This window comes from Lithobates pipiens, unplaced genomic scaffold (genome assembly GCF_037356315.1).
Source record: "Lithobates pipiens isolate NorthernLeopardFrog02 unplaced genomic scaffold, aLitPip1_a1.2 Scaffold_25, whole genome shotgun sequence".
In the NCBI taxonomy this organism is placed as follows: Eukaryota; Metazoa; Chordata; class Amphibia; order Anura; family Ranidae; genus Lithobates; species Lithobates pipiens.
In genome coordinates, this window is record NW_027507787.1 from 246125058 (window position 1) to 246152116 (window position 27059).

Genomic DNA, 27059 nt, shown 5'->3' on the forward strand with positions numbered 1-27059 from the left:
CATCCCTGTGCTGTGCTGACTTCCTCCTGGGGCTGCTTATTATGAGTGGCTCCCACCATCCCTGTGCTGTGCTGACTTCCTCCTGGGGCTGTACCTCTGCTGTGCATTTTATGAGGGGCTCCCACCATCCCTGTGCTATGCTCATTATGAGTGGCTCCCACCATCCCTGTGCTATGCTCATTATGAGGGGCTCCCACCATCCCTGTGCTCTGCTGACTTCCTCCTGGGGCTGCTTACGGTGCAGGTGTCAGTGCTGTATATCACGGTGCTGGTGTCAGTGCTGTATATCACGGTGCTGGTGTCAGTGCTTTATGTCACGCTGCTGATGTCAGTGCTCTCTATCACGGTGCTGCTGTCAGTGCTGTATATCACGGTGCTGGTGTTAGTGCTTTATGTCACGCTGCTGATATCAGTGCTCTCTATCACGGTGCTGGTGTCAGATCACTCTATCACGGTGCAGGTGTCATTGCTGTATGGCACGCTGCTGATGTCAGTGCTCTCTATCACGGTGCTGCTGTCAGTGCTGTATATCACGATGCTGGTGTCAGTGCTTTATGTCACGCTGCTGATGTCAGTGCTCTCTATCACGGTGCTGGTGTCAGATCACTCTATCACGGTGCAGGTGTCATTGCTGTATGTCACGCTGCTGATGTCAGTGCTCTCTATCATGGTGCTGCTGTCAGTGCTGTATATCACGGTGCTGGTGTTAGTGCTTTATGTCACGCTGCTGATGTCAGTGCTCTCTATCACGGTGCTGGTGTCAGATCACTCTATCACGGTGCAGTTGTCATTGCTGTATGTCACGCTGCTGATGTCAGTGCTCTCTATCACGGTGCTGATGTCAGATGACTCTATCACGGTGCAGGTGTCATTGCTGTATGTCACGCTGCTGGTGATCATCTCCTGTACCCTCTTCTTTGCCTACCCTGACCTTCCCTCTCCTCCATTGCCTTCATGCGCTCCACAGTCCTGAATTGTCACAACAATTTCACATATAAAAAAAGAATGCTTGTAGTTGTCGATCCCAGATTCACCTCATACATGTGTTATGTCATTGGCCATGTGGTGGGACTATGCTTGCACAGCTAGTAATTATTTTGTGGCTGCAAATTTGACCTGTAGGTTTGCAAAGTTCACCTCCCATTGAAGTCAATGGGGCCCGCCGCGAACGTTACGGTTCGTGAACTATCGGCTGCGTTCGCGGTCCGCGTTCGCGAAACGTCCCGTCGGAAGTTCGTCCATCACTACCTCCCAACTTTTGAACTTCAGAATGAGGGACACTTAAGGGAGGAAGCGACTGGCAGCACACTGTACGCACAACGGCAGATACAGATACGTTGTTCAACACTTAACAGTGGGAGGGGCTTAATGGGTACAGAGTACAAGGTTTAGGAGAGTACTAGATACAGAGTGCGGGGTTCTGAAGTGTGTTATGCACAGGGTTCATGGCTCAGGATAGTGCTATTTACAGAGTGCAGGATTCTGGAGTGCGTTATTTACAGCAAGGTGGGCTCTGCAGTATGTTATGCACAGGGTGCAGGTTTCTGTAATGAACTATGTACAGAGTGCAGGAGAGTGCTAGGCACAAAGTGCAGGATTCTGGAGTGCATCACCTATAGAGTTCAGGGTTCTGGAGTGCATTATGTACAGAATGCAGGGTTCTGGAATGTGTTACGTACAGAGTGCAGGGTTCTGGAATGTGTTACGTACAGAGTGCAGGGTTCTGGAGTGTGTTATGTACAGAGTGCAGGGTTCTGGAGTGTGTTATGTACAGAGTTCAGGGTTCTGGAGTGTGTTACGTACAGAGTGCAGGATTTTGAAGTGTTAAGTACAGAGTGTAGGGTCCTGGAGTTTGTACAAACATACAAACACACACAAATACAAACATACAAACACATACATACACATACAAACACACACATATGCACTTTAGAGTTGATTTTTTATTGTCTACACATAACATTTCACATTATATATTGTTCACAATTTATGTTGTATCCACTAGTGACATCTAGTGGTCATTTATTATATTGCACTTTACACGTTATGCAGATATTGTTTAGTAGTGTTATTCACAAGGTAGTAGGGAGCATGGTTTATTATAAATTTTCCATACACTAAAGGTCATTAGCCTTATAACTAGCAGTCCCTATAAATATAAGTATTAGCATTTGCGCAGGTAAGGGAATATCAACAATTTACAACTTTCCCCAATTTTATACTGTTTATACTGTTTGAAAAAGGCTATGCATACTATAATGAGTTTTTTTCTCTTGATTTGGCCTGTTCAGAGTTAGCAGCTCTGACACAATTGTATTATCCTGATCCTGCAAGTCCACACACTGCATGATTACTGGGAGAAGGGAAGTCCACATAACCATTTTGTTGACCCCTAGGTAGCTCTTTATAACCAGGACAAACCATTTTGCATCTGCATGTAGCTTATAATGTGTAGCATCAGATGGAATCATATTCGACAAATTCTTTGAATTTTTTAGAGATGAACATATTCACACTGATCTTGATCTAAGTGGTGGTTCTCAGGAAGGGTAGAGTCAGTGTTTAAAGACCTCTTCCTTACCAGTTACCACTGCTTTCACAACTGTAGGGTTCTTTTAAAGGCTTATGAGGTGATAGTTTATTTGCACCACAGGTCCTGTTAGAAATTTGTTGGGGATGAAGAAGAAACCAGGGAAGTCAAAAACCAAGCAGATTAAACTAAAGCTTTTACTCTTTCTTGACTAACTAGGCCCTCCTGGATTACAAGGGATTTCCGGACCAACTGGAGCAAAAGGGGAAAGAGGAGTCAATGGGGCACCAGGTAACCGGGAACTTTGCCCACTAAAGTGAACCCTCTCTGTTTACATGAATGATTTGTATGACTTTAAATGAAACCACAGAGAGGAATATATGAACCGTAGCTGAATGTGAACTGGTATAACTGGGTTTGCAAAACAGGGTGCCTAGGTTTATGAAGGCTTCTATCAGAGGTTATATGGTAAGGAGCCGAACACCCCCCCCCCCCCCCCCGGCACCAGAACATGTGAACATGCAAAAAATGTTTGCGAAGAACCGTGCTCCTTTTAAAGGCTTATTTGCAAGTTATTTCCATAAAAAGTGTATGGGGACCCAGGTCCTGCCCCAGGGGACATGTATCAATGCAAAAAAAAGTTTTAAAAACAACAATTTTTTCAGGAGCAGTGATTTTAATGATGATTAAAGTGAAACAATAAAAATTAAATATCGTGCCCGGTGGTCCCTTTAGTCTGCCTGTAAAGTAGCACATCTTTCCGATGTTTATTACAGTCCTGCATAAAAATGACATTTCTAAAAGAAAAAAATGTCATTTAAAATTGCTTGCGTCTGTAATGTATTGCCAGATTCCGGCAATATAGATGAAACATTTTTTTTCTTTTAAATGGAGTGGGATCCACCCCCAAAATCTATACCAGGCCGTTCAGGTCTGGTATGGATTTTAAGGGGAACCCTTTAAAAAAATGGTGTGGGGGTCCCCCCAAAATCCACACCAGACCCTTATCAAAGCAAGCAGCCTGGCAGGCCAGGAAAGAAAGGAGACGAGCGAGCCCCTACAATGTACCCCTACCCACATGGGGGACTGGGATCTGGGGGCTCCCTTGTTAAAGTGGCTTCCAGATTCCAATAATCCCCCTGCCCTCAGACCTCCATAACCACCGGGCAAGGGTTGTGGGGATGAGGCCCTGGTCCCCATCAACATGGGGACAATGTGCTTTGGGGGACCCCAAAGCACCCTCTCCATGTTGAGGGCACGTGGCCTGGTATGGTTCAGGAGGGGGGGCACTTGCTTGTCCATCTCCCATCCTGACCTTCCAGGTTGCATGCTGGGATAAGGGTCTGTTATTTTTTTAATTTTGGCTCAGGGTTCTCCTTAAAATCCATACCAGACCTGAAGGGCCTGGTACGGATTTTGGGGGGAGGGCCCATGCAGGTTTTTTTTAAATTTTGGTGTGGCTTTCCCCTTAAAATGTAAGGTTTTTTAGTAAATACTATTTTAGCAATCCTTCTAACAATATTCTTGTTGTATATAAATGTTATCCTATATGTTGTTCTATCTTTAATTCATGTGGTCACTGTATTACATGGCTTTTCAGGAGCACCTGGTACACCAGGGGTTGCCGGACCAACAGGCACAAAAGGAGAAAGAGGAAGCAGCGGACTTGCAGGTAAATAAGGAACATATTGTTTGTGTACATGAAGGAAATTAAGACTCATTTCTTTTTTCTCTGGTCTGCATTTCAACCCAAGCTTCCATTAATGGTATCTCACCAAAACTCTGCTGTAACTCAAAACCCACTTTCATCAAAAAATCTTTTGCTTTGGATAGAACAAGAGAAGGTCAGTGTGAGGTATACACTCAGTCTAGGGCAGGGGTCTCCAAACTCTTTAAACAAAGTGCCAGTTTACTGTCCTTCAAGCGTCAAGGGGGCCAGACTTTGGCCAATGAATGCAGAAAATGTCCCGGCATAAGTGGGAGTAAACACTGTCCCATTACTGGTTTTAACAGGAGGAATAGCGAATAGCATTCTATTGATGATGTCAGTGGGAGAAATGATGGCCCATTATTGGTCATGGCAGGAGAAACAGTGCCCTATCAATGGTGTAAGTGGGAGGAATAATGCCCCATAATTGGTCATAGTAGGAGGAACAGTGCCCCACAGATGGGGTCAGTGGGACGAATAATGCCCCATAATTGGTCTTAGTAGGGGGAGCAGTGCCCCATGGATGATGTCAGTGGGAGGAATAGCACCCCATCATTGGTCTTGGTAGGGGGGACAATGCCCCATAGATGGTGTCAGTGGGAGGAATATTGTTCCATCATTGGTCTTCGTAGGAGGAAGAGCGCCCCATTATTGGTGTCAGTGGGAGAGAGGGTGTCTCATCATTGTCAGTTGGAGGAATAGTGTCCCGAGGGCCGGATAGAAGCAAGCAAATGGGCCACATCTGGCCCCTGGGCCGCAGTTTGGAGACCACTGGTCTAGGGTGACCACATTTCCAAACTTCCATTCAGGGACTCCCCCCAGCATGCACCGGTCAGTGATGTCCCAAGGGGGCGGTGCCACCTAGTGACGTCTCATTTAAGAAATGTCACTCGGCTTACAATGTAGTCGGCGGATGGCCGTGTTTGAGAGTGGAGTGGGGGTTTATATGCAACTTTAGTGCCTCAGATAAAAAAATTATTTGTTTAATGTATGTTTGCAGTTTCATGTAGCCACTTAGATTCAAAGGGTGTAATTGTTCTTTCAATGTTCGGCTAACATACATTAAACAAATGCTCTTTATATCTAAGGCACTGACAGGGCTGGACTGGGACAAAAATTTGGCCCTGGAGTTTATCCAGACCAGCCCACTTTAATTTTGCAAACAAGCACAAAAACAGTATATAAAACTATACTTAATTGTGCAAAAAAACATAAGTAGCATAACATAAGGAGTCCTCACTAACCTCTTTTATTATTTCACTTATTCTCCTCTGTATTTTTCTCATCTTTCTCACATCGCTGCGAGAAGTTGAGGGCAAGCCACGCAGCTATTACTTTGTCACTGAAACCGGCCCACTGAGCCATCGGCCCACCGGGAAACTCCCTGTAGTCCCAATGGCCAGTACATGCCTGGGCACTGAAGTTGCATATAAAAAAAAAACATACTTTAGACTACAAAAGGAATACAAATGACCTAAATTCAAACTAAATTCAGCTATAGGGAACTAATAGTACTTAATGTACCTGATGTCTGTAACACATTGAGGAGGAGGACTGAGCACTGCAGCATTCAGTATTCTATCTGGGAGTCTGGACTCTCAGGACTCCCACGGCTAGAAGACATGCCAAACACTGTCATGTGGGCATGATGTCCATGGCAGGAGGCTCCTCCTTTGTGAAAGTGAAGGGGAGGGGGCTTTGTCCACCTCTTGTTGTGTGTCTCCAGGAGAGGCAGGAAGCCTCAGGCCACACGTCGCGCCGGGGTGATGTCATCGTCAATCAGTGCAGCCTTTCTCTGCATTAATATAGAAATGGAAACGGCTGCATCAGCTGTGTCAGTTTCATACCAGGGCACTGTATTGTCCCGAAATGAGGATGCCCGGAACCCAGGACAGACCTACAAAATGCAGGACTGTCCAGGGCAATCCGGGACACGTGGTCGGGTTATGTCAGTCTCACCTGGCAAAAAGATTTTCCCAATTGCAGGACAACAATCTAAATACCAGCAAAACTGAGAGTGATTGTCACTGGGAAAGGTCAGGTGATCAATTAACCCTTTACACACAGAAAGCAGCCACAAAGTTGTAATGTAAACATGCACCATTCACTGTATCCCCTGTTGTCATGCTGTCCTTTAAAAAAAAATGTTTGTATCACTCAAAACCATACGCAGACAGGAATGTAACAGAGTTTTTACTATTACAAAACAGACATAAGCGACAGTAAAATTAAAAGGGCTAAAAAATGAAAAAATACTTAAGAATAGTCTGGTTCCAATGGTAAAATGAGTGCCCCCAGCCAATTTTGCAAAGCTAACTACACCCAATCAAAAGGTCTGTGTGGTATGTTGTAGGTGTGCTGGAGTGTTTTTAAAATGCCCAAAACCCTTAACCATTTGCATACTGGGCACTTTCACTCCCTTCCTGACCAGGAAAATGTTCAGCTTTCAGCTCTGTCACACTTTTATGATTGTACGGCCATGCAACACTGTAACTAACCAACATTTTTATAATTTTTTTGAGACAGATAGAGCTTTCTTTCGTTGGTATTTAGTCACCACTGAGTTTTTTTTTTTTTTTTTGCTAAGAAAAATGTTGAAAGAAGACGTTTTTCTTACAAAATTTCTGTTATTAAATTTTGTGAATACGTTTTTTTTCTCCTTCACTGATGTGCGCTGATGGACACTGATTGGACACCGATGAGCACTAAAGAGGTGGCACTGATGAGGAGGCACTAATATGCAGCACTGATGGGCACTGATAGGCGACACTGATGAGCACTGATAGGTGGCACTAATGGGCACTGATAGGCGACACTGATGAGCACTGATAGGTGGCACTGATGGGCACGATATGCAGAACCTATAGACACTAATTGGCAGCACTGAGGGACACTAATTGAAGACACTGATGGACAGGACTGATGAGAAGGCACTGATGGGCACTGAAAGGCAGCACTGATGGGAACTGATTGGCATTACTGATGGGTACTTTTGGGGCTACACTGAAAATGATGGCACTGATTATCAGTGCCCTGGATTTTCTGTGCAGATCTCTCCTGTGAGGAAATGCTGCTAACGACTCTTCTCTCGTCCCACGCTGTCAACGTGTGGAAAGGAAAGCTGATAATCATAATTTCCTTGTTTACATGTGATCAGCTGGGATTGAATTGCTGATCACATGGGTAAAGAGCCTCGTCATCAGCTCTTTACAAGGATCGGTGATACGCCATGTCTGAGGGCCAGAGCTCACCACCGATCGTCGAGCTACTCACCCCCGTGGGCACACATGCGTGGCCAGAGTGAAATTACGTCATATGATGTCCTCCCAAAACAAGAGAGCCACCGCCCGCTCATCATTTGACAATACAGTGTGCGGGAGGCAGTTTTTGCCCACAATCCTGAGTAAGTCTTAGCCCTTGTACACACGGTCGGAGAATCTGTCGGAATGAGTCTTATCGGACCGTGCCGTCAGATAATCCGACTGTGTGTGGTATGCATCGGTTTCCTTCCGAATCTCCGTCCGACCCAATTTTCCAACATGTTGGAAATATTTCCCGACCAACTGGGCCAGACGGACCTAATCCGATCATGTGTAGAGCATTTTCATCGGACCAAGTACCACGCATGCTCAGATCAAATTCCTACATTAAAGGTATTGGTTACTAGCCTGAATGTAGTCCCATCGTAACGAAATTACGTCATCACGTTCTGAAAGATCGGATTTTTCGCCAACTTGGCCCGACCGTGTGTATGCAACAGTTTCGGACACAATCCGTCGGACTAAATCGGACCAGCAAAATCCGACGGATTTGGTTGGCAAAATCTCCGACCGTGTGTACGTGGGCTCACTGTATATTCATAGGACAATGCCCCACAATCAGAAAACCATAATTTCCTTCATCAGAGAAGGAACTTAAGATTTGAAAGAGAAAACTTGATATACTGTATACAGTATCTAATGTATATTTCTCCTAGGAGTTCTAATTAGTCCTACTAGCCTTCTTGCATAGCCGTGTTTGGTGTCAGAGTACTGTTCTCTTCTACATTAATGTAACTGTTTTTTAGGAACCTCATGACATTTGTAGGACTTAAGCCCCCTAAAAATGCATATCCATAACCTTCCACCCATGACAGGCACCCCCTCCAAACCCGATCCCCACCTTTAACAAACCACGGACAAGGTACGGAGTAAATGGCCAACCGGCTTTAATTTATTAACAAAATATATACTTTAATAAAAATACCATAAATAACTTTAAATTGTAAACATTCCCAGCCTTTAAACGGGTCATGGGTACTAGCATAACAACATACTGGTCACTGCGAATGACTTCCCACTTTTTGACCTCTTGACCTCCAGACAGAATTCCCCGTCTCGGAGGCTATACCCAAACCATCGCAGTGACCTACCTCTTTTTAACCCTTCCAGGTTAACCCCTCGTAACCTGAAAGTACATTAACCACCCCCATCCCATGGATGGGTACAACAGTCTTTTATACCTGTAATCTCCCTTTTCCTACTCAAAATACCCAAGCACCGCCTGCGGACCACCCCTATAACCCCAACCTGACATATCCAATAGAACCAGGGAGGGTAGGTGGGAATCGCTTCCTCCTCTGCTCTCCGAGTGAAAGCATGGTACGCCGCTATCACGTACCATGCCGTAGCTCCGCCCCCCAGCTCCGCCTGGCCCTGCTCTTAAAGTGGCCCGAGGCTCCTTTCTTAAAACAGCGACAGGGCTGTCCCTGCACCTGTCATGCCGTCCCTGCGCTGACCCCCCCCCCCCTTTAGGGGTGTATGGCTGTGGGATTCTCTTTACAGTAAGAATTATAGAAAATGTATGAAATGGAGTTATGGAGAGTTCAGCTCAAAATCAGTAAAGGTTATTTCATCAGCCTCATAGTTATATATTTCTTAAACTGCACAACAGACCATATACAATAGGACCATTTAAGCACAGGGTTTTTTTAGAAGTCCTTAGAAGGCTTATGATGTCTCAGCATTCTCTTAAATTGGACTGCCCTTTGTGAAATGTGTTGCCTTCCATAACTGCTTAAACGAAAATAGGATATTCTAATCTGACTGTTCTTTTATCGACTTTTGAATCTTGGAGAAAAAGCTATGCCCACAATGTGAGGTTCATCACACCTTATTATCATCACTGTGGGATCCTCTGTTTTTTTGCAGTCTGTGTCCCTAATAGTTCAATTCATCCCTCACTTTTAAGAACTAGAAGATTGGAAATCAATTTTCTTCAGGGTTAAATGAGCTCTAGAAAATGATATAACAAAATGCTTTCAATGACAGACCAAAAGCGAGTGAGATGACAAAAAACTGATCATCAGCATGGCCCGTGGTCTCTCTGCAGAAGATATTTTCCCCATTACTGAGTTGCCAGGCCATGTTCTGCACTGTGTCTCTGTATGGAGGTGGTCACCTTGCTAGAGGCAGGGTTTTGCTTTCTTATGTCAGAGCCTCCAGCAAGGAGAACAGTGAGTAGCACAGTGGTAATATCATCAAATCTCACTCCATATTTGATGACTAAGGATGAGCCGAACACCCCCCTGTTCGGTTCGCACCAGAACCTGCGAACAGACCTAAACTTTGTGTGAACTTTAGAACCCTATTAAAGTCTATGGGACTGGAAAGTTCAAAATTTAAAGTGCTAATTTTAAAGGCTAATATGCAAGTTACTGTCCTAAAAAGTATTTGGGGACCTGGGTCCTGCCCCAGGGGACATGGATCAATGCAAAAAAAAGTTTTAAAAATGGCTGTTTTTTCAGGAGCAGGGATTTTAATAATGATTAAAGTGAAACAATAAAGGTGTCTATAGTATGCCTGTGAAGGGGGGCATGTTTACCATGCTTAGAACTGTCCCTGCACAAAGTGTCATTTCTGCAGATAAAAAATTCTTTTAAAATCACTCGTGGCTATAATGAATTGTCAGCTCCGTAATACAGAGAACACTCAGGCTGGATTCACACCTATGCATTTTGTGCTTTTTGCATTTTGCAGATTTGCAATAAAGATCGTGTTCCATAGGAAACCATGTTAAATGGACTGTAGTGCAAATCTGCAAAATGCAAAAAGCACTAAAACTGCATAGGTGTGAATCCAGCCTAAATGAGTGTTCTCTGTATTATGGGAGCCGACAATTCATTCATTGATTAAAAAAAAAAAAGCGTGGGGTTCCCCCAAATTCAATTACCAGGCCCTTCAGGTCTGGTATGGACATTAAGGGGAACCCCGCATCAAATTTAAAAAAGAAATTGACGTGGGGTTCCCCCTAAAAATTCATACCAGACCCTTTATCCGTGTACGCAACCTGGCAGGCTGCAGGAAAAGAGGGGGGGACGAGAGAGTGCCCCCCCCTCCTGAACTGTACCAGGCCACATGCCCTCAACATTGGGAGGATGCTTTGGGGGTCTGTGACCCCTCAAAGCACCATGTCCCCATGTTGATGAGGACAAGGGCCTCATCCCCACAACCCTGGCCGGTGGTTGTGGGGGTCTGTGGGAGGGGGGCTTATCAGAATCTGTAAGCTCCCTTTAACAAGGGAACCCCCAGATTCTAGCCTCCCCCTGTTTGAAATGGTAAGGGGGTACTCCTACCATTTCACAAAGAAAGTGTAAAAAATGGTTAAATAAGACAAACACACTTTTGAAAAATTCCTTTATTAAAAATAAAAAAAATTAAAAAAAGATTCCAGCGGTGGTAATCCACTCTTGTTATCCAGGCAGGTTTCCGTTACAGCAGAGGGGGCGGGGTCACCCATACGTCATTGGGGGAAGCCCTGGCTTTCCTCACTAGCGTCAGAGGGGGCGGGGTCAGGTGATGGGTGGCCCCGCCCTCCTAATATACGAAACGTCAGTCACCGGGATCCCCGCAGTGTCTCCTCAGTGGAGATAGAAGATGGATGCATGGATGGACTGCGCTAGACTGAAAATCACCCGTCGCTGGATCAGATCAGCCATCGCTGAACCCCGGAGAGATGATCATCTGTCGCTGGATAGCAAGAGTGGATTACCACCGCTGGAATCTTTTTTTATTTTATTTTTATTTTTAATAAAGGAATTTTTCAAAAGTGTATTTGTCTTATTTAACCATTTTTTACACTGTCTTTGTGAAATGGTAGGGGTACTTTTGTACCCCCTTACCATTTCAAGCAGGGGGGGCTGGATCTGGGGGTCCCCTTGTTAAAGGGGGCTTCCAGATTCTGATAAGTCCCCCGCCTGCAGACCCCCCCAACCACCGGCCAGGGTTGTGGGGATGAGGCCCTTGTCCCCATCAACATGGGGACATGGTGCGTTGAGGGGTCACAGACCCCCAAAGCATCCTCCTAATGTTGAGGGCATGTGGCCTGGTATGGTTCAGGAAGGGGGGGCGCTCTCTCGCCCCCCTCTTTTCCTGTGGCCTGCCAGGTTGTGTGCTCGGATAAAGGGTCTGGTATGGATATTTAGGGGGAACCCTGCGTCAATTTTTTTTTCATTTGACGCAGGGTTCCTCTTAATATCCATACCAGACCTGAAGGGCCTGGTAATTGAATTTGGGGGACCCCCACGCTTTTATTTTATTTTTTTTATCAATGAATGAATTGTTGGCTCCCGTAATACAGAGAACACTCATTGAGCGTTCTCTGTATTACGGAGCCAACAATTCATTATAGCCGCGAGTGATTTGAAATTAATTTTTTTTCTGCAGAAATGACACTTTGTGCAGGGACAGTTCTAAGCACGGGAAACATGCGCCCCTTTACAGGCATACTATAGACACCCCCCAGGTACGAAATTTAAAGGAATATTACACTTTTATTGTTTCACTTTAATCATTATTAAAATCCCTGCTCCTGAAAAAACGGCTGTTTTTAAAACTTTTTTTGCATTGATCCATGTCCCCTGGGGCAGGACCCGGGTCCCCAAACACTTTTTAGGACAGTAACTTGCATATTAGCCTTTAAAGTAGCACTTTAGATTTCTCCCATAGACTTGTACAGGGTGTTCCAGCTTTTCGAATTTGCCGCAAACAGCCCAAATTGTTCACTGTTCGCTGAACAGGCGAACAGGCAATGTTCGAGTCGAACATGAGTTCGACTCGAACTCGAAGCTCATCCTACTGGTGACATAGTTAGAGGCAGCAGTGCCCTACATCTCACACTGCAGATATACAGTTATTGGGCAGTAGGTACAAGAATGCCTAAACACCCTCACATATCTATTAGCAGAAAGTAAACAGACAGACTGTCATCAATATTTTGCTTAAAATTATGATCTTCAACCAACATATATTCATAGGCTGCAATTTATTTTGACCTTCTTCTGCACAGATTATTTAAAGTTTTAACTGTATGGGTTTTGTTTAATTAACACTTTTAATAAATATGTTCTATAACTAACAGGACCACAGGGACCGAAAGGTGAAAGAGGAGACAGCACGGCTCCAGGTAACAGGCCATGTCAATTGTTCCTTACATAATCACATATTACATTGATTTCATTCAGTATTAAACTGTTCAGCCAGATTCACATCTACAGTATCTGGTCTGTTTTTCTTTAGCACATTTCTTAATGCTGGTTGTAGCACGTCTACACACCTGTAAGAAGTAGTCTGAGTAGCGCCTTTCAGTGACCAACGTTTTTAAGACTGGATGAGTCCCCCCTGTGGCACCAAGTGTGCCTTAGCAAACTAGGCACTTGCTTTTTTTTTTTCCACTCAGTGTAAATCCATTTAATTGCTATGGGACCACCTCAGCTTTCAGCTCAACGTCCCTTCCAACAATCACATCATAGTGGTAAGTTTTTTTTTTTTTTTGTTATTGGGAGTGTTAGTACCAGACTTACTATTTTTCATATTAATCTTCTAATCCCTCTCTGTCACACATTCCCATTTTCTTCATCCTCTTTACCCCTGACCCCCCCCCCCCCCCTCCTGCCTATCTGTGGAGGCACTTGCTTTTTGACCTGCACACACACTCTGCCTGTGCTACCTTTCTTTCAGTAGGATTATTGTGGTTATACACCCTGCCTCTTTCTCTATCTGGGAAGTACGTTGGATTAGCAACGTCTCCTGGTTTTCTCCTGTGGGCACAATATAGCAGTTGTTATCATGCTTCCTGTGTTACTGTGGCCTTCCTCTCTACTGCTGTGAAGATCATGAGTAGCCCTCTGGGGACCATGCATTTACAAGCATTGCAGATCTTAAGAGCAAGGAAAAAGGATCGGATGGTCTTGCTAGCTCAGGCTCAGTTGTTAGCTCTAATAGGGGTGGTAGTTTACCTACTCAGGACCCTTGTAACCTTTACTCTGATGGTTGCTCACCTTCCTATTAACATTCCTGGGCTCAGAGTAATTCGGTTGTCTTCACTTTCGTGAGAATATCCTAGGAAAGTAAGACAATACCATGGCCATGGCTTACATAAGCACTATAGAGATATCAAAAGTCATGCCACACGAAAGAAAGCTGACTTAATCCTTTCTTGGGCAGACCTGCAGGTTTCAACCTTGTTCATAGTAAACATCCCAGTTATCGAAAATGGTCAGGCAGACTTTTTCAATTGTCAGCATCTAGATCCAGAAGAATGTTCTCTCCTTTCAGAGGTATTTCAAGCTCTTTGCCACAGGTGGTAGACAAAAGACATAATTATGCTACCGTCCAGATTCAACATCAAACTGGACAGGTTTTTGCCAGGTCTAGGGACCCTCATGCCTTTTCAGTGGACTTGCTGGCGAAGTTCACTGGTTCAGCCTTTCTGTCCCTCTAGATCAGGTATGTCCAAAGTCTGGCCCGTGGGCCAATTGTGGCCCACATTCCGGTTTCGAATGGCCCGCCTGGTAATTTGGACATATATGTCTTTTGTGGCCCCCAACGAATCTCCGAGCGCCAGGGGCACAAAAGATATATATATTCTGGGTGCCTAGAAGGGGACAGGAAGGGGACGGGATGAGTGCCGTAAATACAGGAGTATTTCCTGTTTACATGGTGGCCTCTCTAATAGGAGGTCCCATCTTCTACGCTGCCATTGGACGACTGTTCTGCCCCTATTAAATATTTACACCTTAAGCAAGATATTGTCCTTCCCTCTTTTTATCTTGCTCAAAAACAACCAAAGAAAAGTCCCCTGCACACACTCAGTAGACTCTCTAGAAGTGGTGGTTTCTGGACAGGTGTAACAGTATAACGCCAATCCAGTAAGACAGTTAAGCACTGGTTCTCCATTTGAGAATTTCCTCAGCAGGTAGTTTCCAAACTTTTTTCTCCTGCTCCAGCTCACTCTCCTTTTGGGACTTGTAGTCCCACATAGTTCTTCTATTAATTTATCTATCCTCCTAGGAACTAAATCCTCTATTATTCTTTGAGCCCTTCTCCCATTTTCAAATGTCAGGCTTTCCTTTTCCCAGGCTGTCCTGCAGCTAATCATGGTGTCCTATTGCTGTCCCAGGCATAGACAGGGATTCTTTCCCATGGTTGGGCTACACTCCCCGAGCCTGTTAAGGCACACTCCAACAGATCTGTTATTATTGCTTCACAAGGTTTTTAGCAGCAGGGCTTCTATTCACATGTTTAATTTCTGCCATAGGAATGAGCTTGATGTTCGAGTGGAACATAAGTTGCACTCGAACATTGGGTGTTTGCCCGTTTCCCGAACAGCAAACAATATGGTTACAGTTTCTAATACGCTTCAGGCAGTGTAAACAGTATATAATACAGTGCAACTGGTGTACCATTTCTAATACAGTGCAGGCAGTATACACAGTATATAATACAGTGTAGTATGCTGTGAAAAGAAAAAATCCCCATCATGTCTGGAATTCCACCATGGGGAGGCAGACGCTCACAGGCTAATAAAAGAGGGGAAGCAGCCTTTGTGTCTACAGTCAACAGTGGTGGTCGTCGACATGGTTCATTCTCTGCAGGTGGCCTTGGGGCATGCTTGTCCTTTTTTTTTCTGCTGCTGGCTGTGTTATTGAGCCACAACATGCAGAAGAGTTGGTGGAGTGGATAATGAAGCTGTCCTCATCCTACTCATCCTCTGTCACCCAGGCTCATAGTAGTTTGCCTTCTGGCGCCGCTTCAAAAGCGGCCTATTACACTGGCTCCTTGTCCACAGTCATTCCTTCTGTAGCCCCACCATCATGCACAGAGGAGTCCCCTGAATTATTCGACTACAGTGTCGGTTACATGCTGCTGGAGGATGTGCAGCAATGTGAAGGCTCCAATGTTGGTTCCCAAGTGGAGGAAGGGAGTAACGTGAGCCCACATCATAGAAAAAGGCAGACTTCTCCTTTCTCCTCATCTGGGATCTCAAACCCTACTATACCTCCAGTCCTCTCAAATACCTGCCCCGGGAGGAATTAAGGTATAGCAATAGGTGTCACAAGTACTTGCAGCCAATCTGCGAGCAGTACACCACCAGTTGATTTCAGCAGGCAAATTTCCCTATCTCAAATGTTAAACCGTAAAAAGAAATTCGATCCCAGCCATCCACATTCTCTCATCTACATCTAAATGCTAGCTTGGCCAAATTTCTAGCACTGCAACTGCTGCCTTTTCAGCTGGTAGACTCAGGCCCCTTTCGTGAATTTGTGGAATGTGTTGTACCATAGTGACAGGTTCCAAAACGCCATTTCTTTTCAGGTAAGGCCAATCCAGCTCTCTACCAGGGCTGTCTTTAAGGAAGGGCCAAAGGGGCAGCTTCCCTGGGCCCTGTCATTGTTGTGGGGCCCAAAACAGCTGCCTCATACTTGCCAACTATCCGGGTTTAAATTTCCTTGTCCCTTGAAGTTTTAGTCCTGTGCTGTGTCCTAATATCTCAGTGTGAAGTGCTGGTACTAATGCTGCACAGCTCTGCCCTATTGTTGTGTACAGATGACGCACCTGCAGGCCCTGTGTTTACATGTAAATAACCGGCATTCATATGTAAATATTGGCGACAATACTAAATAAATAGCTGCGGTCGGCAGCATTGATATGTAAATAAAGGTAGCATTTGTATGTAAATCATGCACCCCTGCAGTGAGGAGATGATGTGCTGTAACCTCTAGCAACCAATCAGTGAGCCATAATGTGTGCTGTAACCTCTAGCAACCAGTCAGTAAGCAGTAAGGATATGCTGTAACTGCTGGCAACCAATCGCATTTGCTGCCTGATCTGATACAGTAAACTGATTTTAAGTCTAGCTGCTATTTATTGTATGTCTCAGAGCAGGTGGAGAGTGAAATTGCATGGGGGAAGCCCAAGGGTCCATTCAATATTAAAGACTGCCCTGCTCTCTACTGCCACGTGGAAGGCTATGTTTTGGCCTAATTGGACAGGGCAGTCAGCAGTAAGGTTCATATTACCACTGACTCATGGTCCAGCAGGCATGGGCAAGGACATTACCTTTCCTTCACGGTGCACTGGGTAACTCTGCTGGCAGCTGGAAAGGATGCAGGACAGTTTTTAGTGTTGAAGCTTGTTCTGCCACCATGCCACAAAAAAGGCTAGTGGTGATTCTGCCACAACATCTGTACCCAGGCTTATAAGATCTTCTGAAGTAGGTCAAAAGTCTGTGGTCCTTTCCACCGGTCCTACAATGTCAGTGCTCAGCTGGCTGGCATTCAAACGGAATGCAACCTGCCCATCAACCGTCTCATTTGTGACATGCCCACCAGGTGGAACTCAATGTTGGCAATGCTGTAGCGGCTGCACACCCAGCAGTGGGCCATCAACCAGTACCTGTGCGAGTATGGCACCAGGACAGAGTCAGGGGAGCTTGGCTTCTTTTCGCCACTCCAGTGACTACTGATCAAGGATGCATGCACTGTCCTGTCATCATTTGATGAGGCCACAAGGATGGTGAGCAGCAACAATGCATGCATTAGTGACACTGTCCCTCTGGTCTTCTTGCTGGAACACACGATTTGTGGAAACATGGACAGGACACTTGAGGCAGAACAGCGGGAGGAAGAAAAGGACTTCCTTTCCTCTCAAGGCCCCCTTATCCAGATAGCATTCCTGCGGGTGCGCCAAACACACAGGAAGAAGAGGAGGAGGAGGACGATTGTGTCAGCATGGATGTCAAGGATAACATGCAGCAGTCTTAAAGGGATGGTTTTCAGTCACCAGAAACCCAAGAAGTTGTACGTGGCTGGGAGGAGGTAGTTATGGAGAATGTGATCCTTATGCCGCGTACACACGATCGAATTGTATGACGTGCATTTCAACGGACAATCCGCTCGTGTGTGGGCTTCAGCGGACTTTTTCAGCGTGAAGTCCGGAGTACTAAGAAGGTCGGTTTGCACACCAATCTTCCCGTCGTACTTTGGTTTCAGCGGACAATACGGTCGTCAGTATGCTAGTCCGACGGACTAAGAATGGCGCATGCCCAGAAAGGATTTACAGGGCGGAAGCGCTCTGTCTTGTAAAACTAGTGTTCGTATTGAAGCTAGCATATTCGTCATGCTGCTAATTTTGTGATCTTTTAATATAGCACATTCTTTTCTTCTTCATAATGCGAGAAAAGTGAAGTTGCTTTGCTGCTTATATTCACACAGAGTTATCACAAATGTCTTTATTCATCCTCATATTATGATTAATATTCCAATTCGAGAATAAATAGAAAAAAAAAAAAAACGGATGAATTAAGCTGAAGTCTGAAAAGCGCGAATCGTCTCTAACCAAACTTCCACTAACGCAAAGTCAGCAGAAGGAGCCCAAAGGGTGCTTTGCTGTGTCAGGGACTTCCTATTTCTAGTCCCGTCGTACGTGCTGTACGTCATTGCGCAAGCTTTCGTCGGACTGTTTGTGTATCCGTGTGTGGTCAAGTCCGTTCAGTAGAAAGTACGCCGGATTGTCCGTAGGATTGTATGACGGACTAAGTCCGTCATACAATTCGATCGTGTGTACGCGGCTTTAGTGACCCAGAGGACTCAGAATGGAATGCCTCTGCAAACTCACGCTGCATGCCCTATCTGATTTTGAAAATCCTTCAAAAGAACCCTAGAATTGGTGGTTTTAAGGAGAGGGATCATTACTGGCTGGCAACCCTTCTTGATCCACGTTAAAAGAGTAAAGTTGCAGATCTCATCCTGCCTTCGCAGAGGGAGTAGAGGATGAAACACCTTCAGGAGGCCTTGAAGAAAAGTGTGTGTAATGAATTTCCAGACACTGGGAGGTTAACATTTCCTGGTGCTGGAGAACGTGCTTCTGAGGCTTTGTTCAGTCAGAGGAAGAGCGGTGGAGAAGGTGGCTGGCTGACCGATGCCTTTAAACAATTTTTCAGTCCTCAGTGCCAAGGTCCAGCAACCATTACCAACGTCTGCATTATATGGTGCAGGGATATCTAGGGGGAAGAGCAGACTTGGAGACCTTCCCAACAGAGCATTCACTGGGTTACATGGTCTTGAGGTTGGTCCCCTTGCCAGAGCTTGCTCAATATGCAATTGAGTTACTTGCCTGTCCTGCATCCAGCGTGCTTTCTGAATGCACATTCAGTGCTGCTGGAGGGTTTGTAACGGATCAAATCGTGCCTGTCCACAGACTCCGTTTATAGGCCCACATTTATAAAAATGAATCAGTCTTGGATCAACAGCTATCAAGCACCTGATGTTTGGGGATTGAATTTGCTATGCATCTGGGATCCCTTGAAGACTATGCCTATCTATGCTACCAGGGGTGAACTGAAAACTCATGGGGCCCCTGGGCAATAGGAGATTATGTGGCCCCTAGGCAATCAGAGATTATGGGGCCACACAGTATATACATACACACATACACAGTATACAGAAACATCTTTCTATTGGCTGAGAAGGTACTGGAGACTTGGGGCAGCTATAATCTCAGGATTTTTAGACCAAAAGGATGTCGGTAAGGGACATTTCAGCGACAGATATACAGTGCCTTGCGAAAGTATTCGGCCCCCTTGAACTTTTCAACCTTTTGCCACATTTCAGGCTTCAAACATAAAGATATAAAATTTTTATTTTTTGTGAAGAATCACCAACAAGTGGGACACAATTGTGAAGTGGAGCGAAATCTATTGGATCTTTGAAACTTTTTTAACTAATAAAAAAATGAAAAGTGGGGCGTGCAAAATTATTCGGCCTTCTTGCGTTAATACTTTGTAGAGCCACCTTTTGCTGCGATTACAGCTGCAAGTCGCTTGGGGTATGTCTCTATCAGTTTTGCACATCGAGAGACTGAAATTCTTGCCCATTCTTCCTTGCAAAACAGCTCGAACTCAGTGAGGTTGGATGGAGAGCGTTTGTGAACAGCAGTTTTCAGCTCTTTCCACAGATTCTCGATTGGATTCAGGTCTGGACTTTGACTTGGCCATTCTAACACCTGGATACGTTTATTTGTGAACCATTCCTTTGTAGATTTTTCTGTATGTTTGAGATCATTGTCTTGTTGGAAGATAAATCTCCGTCCCAGTTTCAGGTCTTTTGCAGACTCCAACAGGTTTTCATCCAGAATGGTCCTGTATTTGGCTGCATCCATCTTCCCCTCAATTTTAACCATCTTCCCTGTCCCTGCTGAAGAAAAGCAGGCCCAAACCATGATGCTGCCACCACCATGTGTGACAGTGGGGATGGTGTGTTGAGGGTGATGAGCTGTGTTGCTTTTACGCCAAACATATCGTTTTGCATTGTGGGCAAAAAGTTGGATTTTGGTTTCATCTGACCAGAGCACCTTCTTCCACATGTTTGGTGTGTCTCCCAGGTGGCTTGTGGCAAACTTTAGACGAGACTTTTTATGGATATCTTTGAGAAATGGCTTTCTTCTTGCCACTCTTCCATAAAGGCCAGACTTGTGCAGTGCACGACTGATTGTTGTCCTATGGACAGACTCTCCCACCTCAGCTGTAGTTCTCTGCAGTTCATCCAGAGTGATCATGGGCCTCTTGGCTGCATCTCTGATCAGTCTTCTCCTTGTCTGAGCTGAAAGTTTAGAGGGACGGCCAGGTCTTGGTAGATTTGCAGTGGTCTGATACTCCTTCCATTTCAAAATAATCGCTTGCACGGATGTTTAAAGCTTGGGAAATCTTTTTGTATCCAAATCCGGCTTTAAACTTCTCCACAACAGTATTACGGACCTGCCTGGTGTGTTCCTTGGTCTTCATGATGCTCTCTGCACTTTCAACAGAACCCTGAGACTATCACAGAGCAGGTGCATTTATACAGAGACTTGATTACACACAGGTGGATTCTATTTATCACCATCAGTCATTTAGGACAACATTGGATCATTCAGAGATCCTCGCTGAACTTCTGGAGTGAGTTTGCTGCACTGAAAGTAAAGGGGCCGAATAATTTTGCACGCACCACTTTTCAGTTTTTTATTTGCTAAAAAAGTTTAAAATATCCAATAGATTTCGTTCCACTTCACAATTGTGCCCCACTTGTTGGTGATTCTTCACAAAAAATTAAAATTTTATATCTTTATGTTTGAAGCCGGAAATGTGGCAAAAGGTTGAAAAGGTGGCAAAAGGTTGAAAAGGTGGCAAAAGGTTGAAAAGTTCAAGGGGGCCGAATATTTTCGCAAGGCACTGTAAAAAACACACAGATTTTTACACACTGTCCCTGGTTTTACTGAGGCTGGCAGCCCTGATGAGCCCCCTAGTGGCCCGGGGTCCTTGGGCAGTGCCCGAGTGGCCGAATGGTCAGTCCGCCCCTGTATGCTACCTATCCTATTCCTCCTCAATCATGATGATGCTAGCTTACAACAATATTTGTAAGGCACCGCCAACACCAAATTTTTCTGTCCCTGTTTAACAGGGGCATGTAATTAGAAATTTTGAAATAATATTTAACAGCAGGGACCGTTCCTGCGACCAACAAGAATAACTGTGAGGTGTTACTGTGTTCTGGCACCACCAACACCTAGGGCCCAATGTTTCTGCCCCGTTTAACAGGGCCATGTAATTACAATTTTTGAAATAATATTTAACAGCAGGCCCCATTCCTGCACTCAACAAGAGTACCTGTGAGGGGTTAACATGTTCTGCCACCACCAACACCTAAGGCCCAATTTTTAAGCAGAGTATATAGCGCAGTCCGTATAGTATATATACTGCAGTTCAGAGTATGTAGTGCAGTCCATATAGTAAATATAATGCAGTTCAGAGTATATAATGCAGTCAGTGTAGTATACATAATATAGTGCAGGATATATAGTGCAGTGTACAATATATAATATAGTGTATTGAAGTGGTTAAGGGGAGTCCTATGACAGAATTTAAAAAAAAATTACGTGGAGTTTCCCTTAATATTCTAATATCCATACCAGACCCGGAGTGCCTGGTGTGGACTTTTTTCATGTATTTTTATGTATATTGCTGGGATCTGGCAATACAATGTAGCCGTGAGCAATTTTAAATACATTTTTTTTTCCTTTAGAAATTTCATTTTGCCGCAGTACTGTTTTAAACATTGGGAAAATGCGCTACTTTACAGGGAGACACGATATTTAAAGGAATATTTAATTTTTATTGTATCACTTTAAGCATTCTTAAAATCACTGCTCCTTTAAAAACTTTTTTTGCATTGATGCATGTCCCCTGGGGCAGGACTTGCATATAAGCCTTTAAAAATGGGATTTTTATATACAGCTTACCTGTAAAATCCTTTTCTTGAGAGTACATCACGGGACACAGGAGCTTCATTACATAGTGGGTTATATAGGCACCTCTGGTGATTGGACACTGGTTGACCCTAATTAAGGAGAATTCCTCCCCTATATAACCCCTCCCATCTGGGAGGCACCTCAGTTTTGTAGCAAAGCAATAAGAAACCACGTAAAACCCAAGAGGGGCGGGAGCCCTGTGTCCCGTGATGTACTCTCAAGAAAAGGATTTTACAGGTAAGCTGTATATAAAAATCCCATTTTCTTGATCATACATCACGGGACACAGGAGCTTCATTACATAGTGGGATGTCCCATAGCAATGCTCAGATTGAGGGGAGGGAGACACAGATCATAAATATAGACCGCCAGGGACCGGAGGACCTACACTGCAGCCTGCAGTATACTGCGCCCGAAGGCGATATCCTCTTGCCCTCTGACATCCACCTGATAGAATCTGGTGAATGTGTGGACTGATGACAAAGTTGCAGCCTTACAGATCTGAGCCAGGGAGGCCTGGTGATGCACTGCCAAAGAAGCACTAACAGCCCTAGTAGAGTGCGCTTTCACCCGAAAAGGAGGAATCTTCCCCTTTAAACCATAGGCCTGAGAAATAACTTGTCTGATCCACCTTGAGAGAGTGGATTTTGACGCCGCCTGGCCCTTTCTAGGGCCTTCCGGCAAAATAAATAAGCAATCAGTTTTCCTTATCTGAGTAGTTGCCTGAAGATAAATACTGATTGCTCTAACCACATCCAAAGTGTGTAAAGATTCTTCTTCTGTGGACTGAGGGTCCGGAAAAAAGGATGGTAGGATTACATCCTGATTCAAATGGAAACCCGAAACCACCTTAGGTAGAAAGGACCTGTTGGGACGCATGACCACCCGGTCCTTATGGATAATTAAATACGGCTCTTTGCTGGAAAGAGCTGCCAATTCTGATACTCTTCTAGCCGTAGATATGGCTACCAAGAAGACCAGCTTTTTAGTCAGGAGAACTAAAGAAGCCAGATGCAAAGGTTCAAATGGTTGCCCCTGTAAGGCCGAGAGAACCAAATTCAGATCCCATGGGCATACCGGAGGTTTAACTGGCGGTCTTGTCCGCATGGCCCCCTGGATAAAAGCCCGTACTAGGGAATGTGATGCAAGCGGCTTTTGAAAAAATATTGACAGGGCCGAAATCTGCACCTTGATAGTGCTTATGGCCAAATTTATTTCTAGGCCTGACTGGAGAAAGGCCAAGATTCTGTTAATGACATACTTTCTAGGATGCCATTTCCTGAGCTCACACCAGGAAACATATGTCCTCCAGACCTTGTAATAAATAAGCCTGGAGGCCGGCTTTCTGGCATTGACCAGAGTAGAAAGGACTGGCCCCGAAAGGCCACGGTCCCTCAGAATGTGGGTCTCAGCAGCCAAACCGTCAAATTCAGACTGCGTAAAGCAGGATGGTAGATTGGACCCTGTGAGAGCAGATCTGGCCGGAGAGGGAGGGTCCATGGCCTGCCTACTGCCAACTTCATGATTTCCGCGTACCATGGTCGCCTGGGCCAAGCCGAGGCCACCAAAAGGACCGACTTTGTCTCCCTCTTGACTCTTCCCAGGAACCGCGACGGAAGCGGGCTCAGGGGGAAGGCATAGATCAGATTGTACTGATCCCAGGGAACTGTCAGAGCATCTGACCCCTGAGCAAGTGCATCTCTTGTCCTTGACACAAACTTGTCCAGTTTCCTGTTGAACCTGGATGCAAACAGATCTACGTCCGGAGTACCCCACTTGTGACATATGTTCTGAAACACGTCGGGGTGCAGAGCCCATTCTCCTGGGCACAACTGCTGGCGGCTGAGAAAATCCGCCTGCCAATTTTCCACTCCTGGAATGAAGACTGCAGAAAGACACGGAACATGCTTTTCTGCCCAGACAAGTATGCGATTCACCTCTTTTTGGGCCACCAGACTTCTGGTACCACCCTGGTGATTGATATAAGCCACTGCTGTGGCATTGTCGGACTGAACCCGAACCGGGAAACCTCGCAGTCTGTAAGACCACTCTATGAGAGCCATGTAAACTGCCCGGATCTCCAAGATATTTATGGGCAGTAGTTTCTCGGTCGCAGACCATTTCCCCTGCGAGCACGTTTCCTCCAATACAGCTCCCCAGCCTGTCAGGCTGGCATCTGTTGTGATAATCTTCCATGGAAGAGGAAGAAAAGTTTTGCCCTTCAGCAAATTCTTGGTTTGCAACCACCAGACAAGACTCTTGCGTGTCCCTGGGGATAGACGCATAGGAAGATCCATGGATTGGGGCTTCCTGTTCCAAGCCGCAAGGATGCTTTTTTGCAGGGGCCTTGAGTGGAACTGGGCGAATGGGACGGCCTCGAAGGAGGCGACCATTTTCCCTAACAGTCTCATGCACAACCGAATGGGGTAAGATCTTCTGCCCAGAATCAGGCGCACCAGATCCCCAATGGCCAAGGCTTTTAGCCTTGGAAGAAACACCCTGCCCTGAACGGTGTCGATGACCATACCCAGGTATTCCAACCTGGTGGCCGGTTGTAGGGACGGCTTTTCTAGGTTTATGATCCAACCTAGGCGTTCTAGGTGTTCTAGCGTTTTGGTGACGCTGTGACTTAGGAACGCTGCTGTTTTCTCCATGAGAAGCAAGTCGTCTAGATAAGCCATGACGGCTATGCCCTGAGCTCTTACGTTTGCTAAGAGAGGGTCCAGAATCTTTGTGAAGACTCGAGGGGCCGTAGCAAGCCCGAATGGCAAGGCCACAAATTGAAAATGGCGCCGCTCTACCGCGAACCTTAGAAATTTTTGGTGTGCGGAAAAAATTGGCACATGGAGATATGCATCCTTGATATCTATTGATGCCATGAATTCTACCCCTTGCAGGGAGGAGACCACAGTGCGGATTGACTGCATTCGGAAGGACCGGATGTGTAAAAACCGGTTCAGATCCTTCAGATCCAGGATAGGTCTGACACTTCCATTTGGTTTTAGAACGGTGAAGAGATTTGAGTAAAACCCCGAACCCTGTTCTTTCGGGTTCACTTCTACTATCACCCCCTGGGATAGTAACTGATCCAAGGCCAGAAATAGCGGTTTTTGCTTTACTGGATCCCTGGGGATCCTTAACCTTAGGAAACGAGAAGGTGGAATCTCCTGAAACTCTAGCCTGTAGCCCAGAGATACTGAAGAGATCACCCACTTATCCTGGATCTCTTCCCGCCAGGCTCCTGCAAACTGCAGGAGCCTTCCCCCCACTCTGCCGAGCGGGGGCGCCCCTCCACAAGGAAGCTTTTGGGCTCTGCTTGGCAGGCTTTCGCCCCCAAGTCTTTTTCTGCCCCTGGGCTCGGCCTTGAGCCTTTCTAGTAGAGGAGGACTGAGAAGGCCGTCGCCACTGCTTAGAGCTTGATGCTTCGGGAGAGAGAGCACGCCTGAATGAAGGACGCTTGCTCCTTTTGACTGGAAGGAGAGTAGATTTACCCCCTGAAATATTTTGGATGAATTTATCTAATTCTTCTCCAAACAAACGTTCCCCTTTAAACAGGAACCCAATCAAATGCTTCTTGCATGACAGCTCAGCTGCCCAATTCTTTAGCCATAGGGCCCTTCGCATGTGAACCAACATGAGAGACAAACGTGATGCTTGTTGGACGGAATCCAAAATCGCATCAATTATGAAACACAGAATGTGAGGCAATTCTGCATAATTTTCTACTTCCTCACTGGGAAGGAGCCCAAGCATCTGCTTAACCTGTTCCTTGAGGAACTGACACAACCCCACGGCTGCGACTGTAGGTTGCACCACAGTGCCAGCCATGGAAAAGGAGGCTTTTAATAAGGTTTCCAGCTTTTTATCAGCTGGATCCTTGAATACCTGCACATTATCCAAAGGACAAGTTAGGTTCTTATTCACACAAGAAACAGCCGCATCGACAGATGGGACCCCCCACTTCTTGGTGAAACTTTCCTCCACAGGATAATGCATAGAAAACCTTTTAGGAGGAGCAAACAGTTTATCGGGATGTCCCCAATCCTCATACATCAATTCATCCATTAAGGGATGAATTGGGAAGGAATAGGCAGTCTGTGGGTCTTTCCTGACTCCAAGGGAAGAAACAGAGGATGTAGCGACTTCAGCAGCAGGCATTCTGAATGTGGTACGCACCAATTCAGTATAATACTGCACCTGCTTTCTGAGTGCCTGGGAGGAGGGGACTATCTCCTCTTCCTCTGACTCATCCGACTGCTCATGATCCCTATCTCAAGATAGGGATCCCTCCTCATTTTCAGAAGAATCATCTGAGAGAGGGATTTCAGCAGAGGGAGGGGTCCTACCCCTTTTCCTGCTATCTTTCAGGGAAGCAGAAATAAAATTCATGATTCTCCCTTCAAAACCCTCCAATGTAGCCCTAAGGGAGTCCTCAGTGACATAAACCGGGGCTGAGACATTAGGAGAGGCTGCAAAACCTGACAGGGGCACTGACTCGTCTTGAGAGGCTGGCTCCAGTCTTGCAGGGGGGGATGGTAACTTACAGGCACTTTTGGAACCCCTGGACCTAGGCGGTGATTTACCAGTGCCTTTGCTACCTCCCCCTGAGACCCTCTTACGAGGAGACATAGTCCTAAGCTACAAAGCAGAGGTACTAGTACAAGTGCAATCACTGTTGTGCTTAAAGTCTCACAATAATATATATGCTTAAACTGCACAACCTGATGCTGAGTAGGTGTCTAAGGTTTGCCTGGATCCAATCCCCAGGGATGCTTACTGCCCACAGCTCCTGTGTCTCCAATTACAGCCCCCTGATGCTCTGGGCTTTTTAAAATTGCCGCCTGGCGCCTGCGCAGTACAGCGCCGTGCACACTGACATGCACGGCTCGCAACCACACCCCCCCCTCCTCCATTAGGCCGGGAACGCGCCCGGCGCGCGTGCACGAGGACCGCGGGATCCAGGGGGGGAAGGAGAACCCAAACGGAGCTGCGTGGGACCCCCGAACTACGTGGGACCCCTGTTTACCTTGTTGTGGCAGGGACTGCAATGGAGACGTGAGTCAGCTGAAGAACCAGGCTTCACTGAGCGTGTGTATTGAAAGGCATGTAAGTATGCATCAGGCTGCTCTTACTCCCTCTAGTGGTGGAACCAGGTAAGACATACAACTACTCATAATGAAGAAATCCATTCATATATTTATATATACAGGATTAACTTCCC

At 45.7% G+C, this 27059-nt stretch overlaps 1 protein-coding gene across 2 annotated transcripts in view; it reads left to right on the top strand.

Moving 5' to 3' along the window:
* The window catches only part of LOC143931006 (uncharacterized), a 42697-nt gene that overhangs the window by 11899 nt on the left and 3739 nt on the right, over positions 1 to 27059 (top strand). For both annotated transcript variants that reach the window (XM_077455724.1, XM_077455723.1), the window contains exons 4-6: positions 2750 to 2821; positions 4131 to 4202; positions 12636 to 12680. In XM_077455724.1, the coding sequence (XP_077311850.1) occupies positions 2750 to 2821; positions 4131 to 4202; positions 12636 to 12680 (189 nt within the window). The remainder of the gene's footprint in view (positions 1 to 2749; positions 2822 to 4130; positions 4203 to 12635; positions 12681 to 27059) is intronic.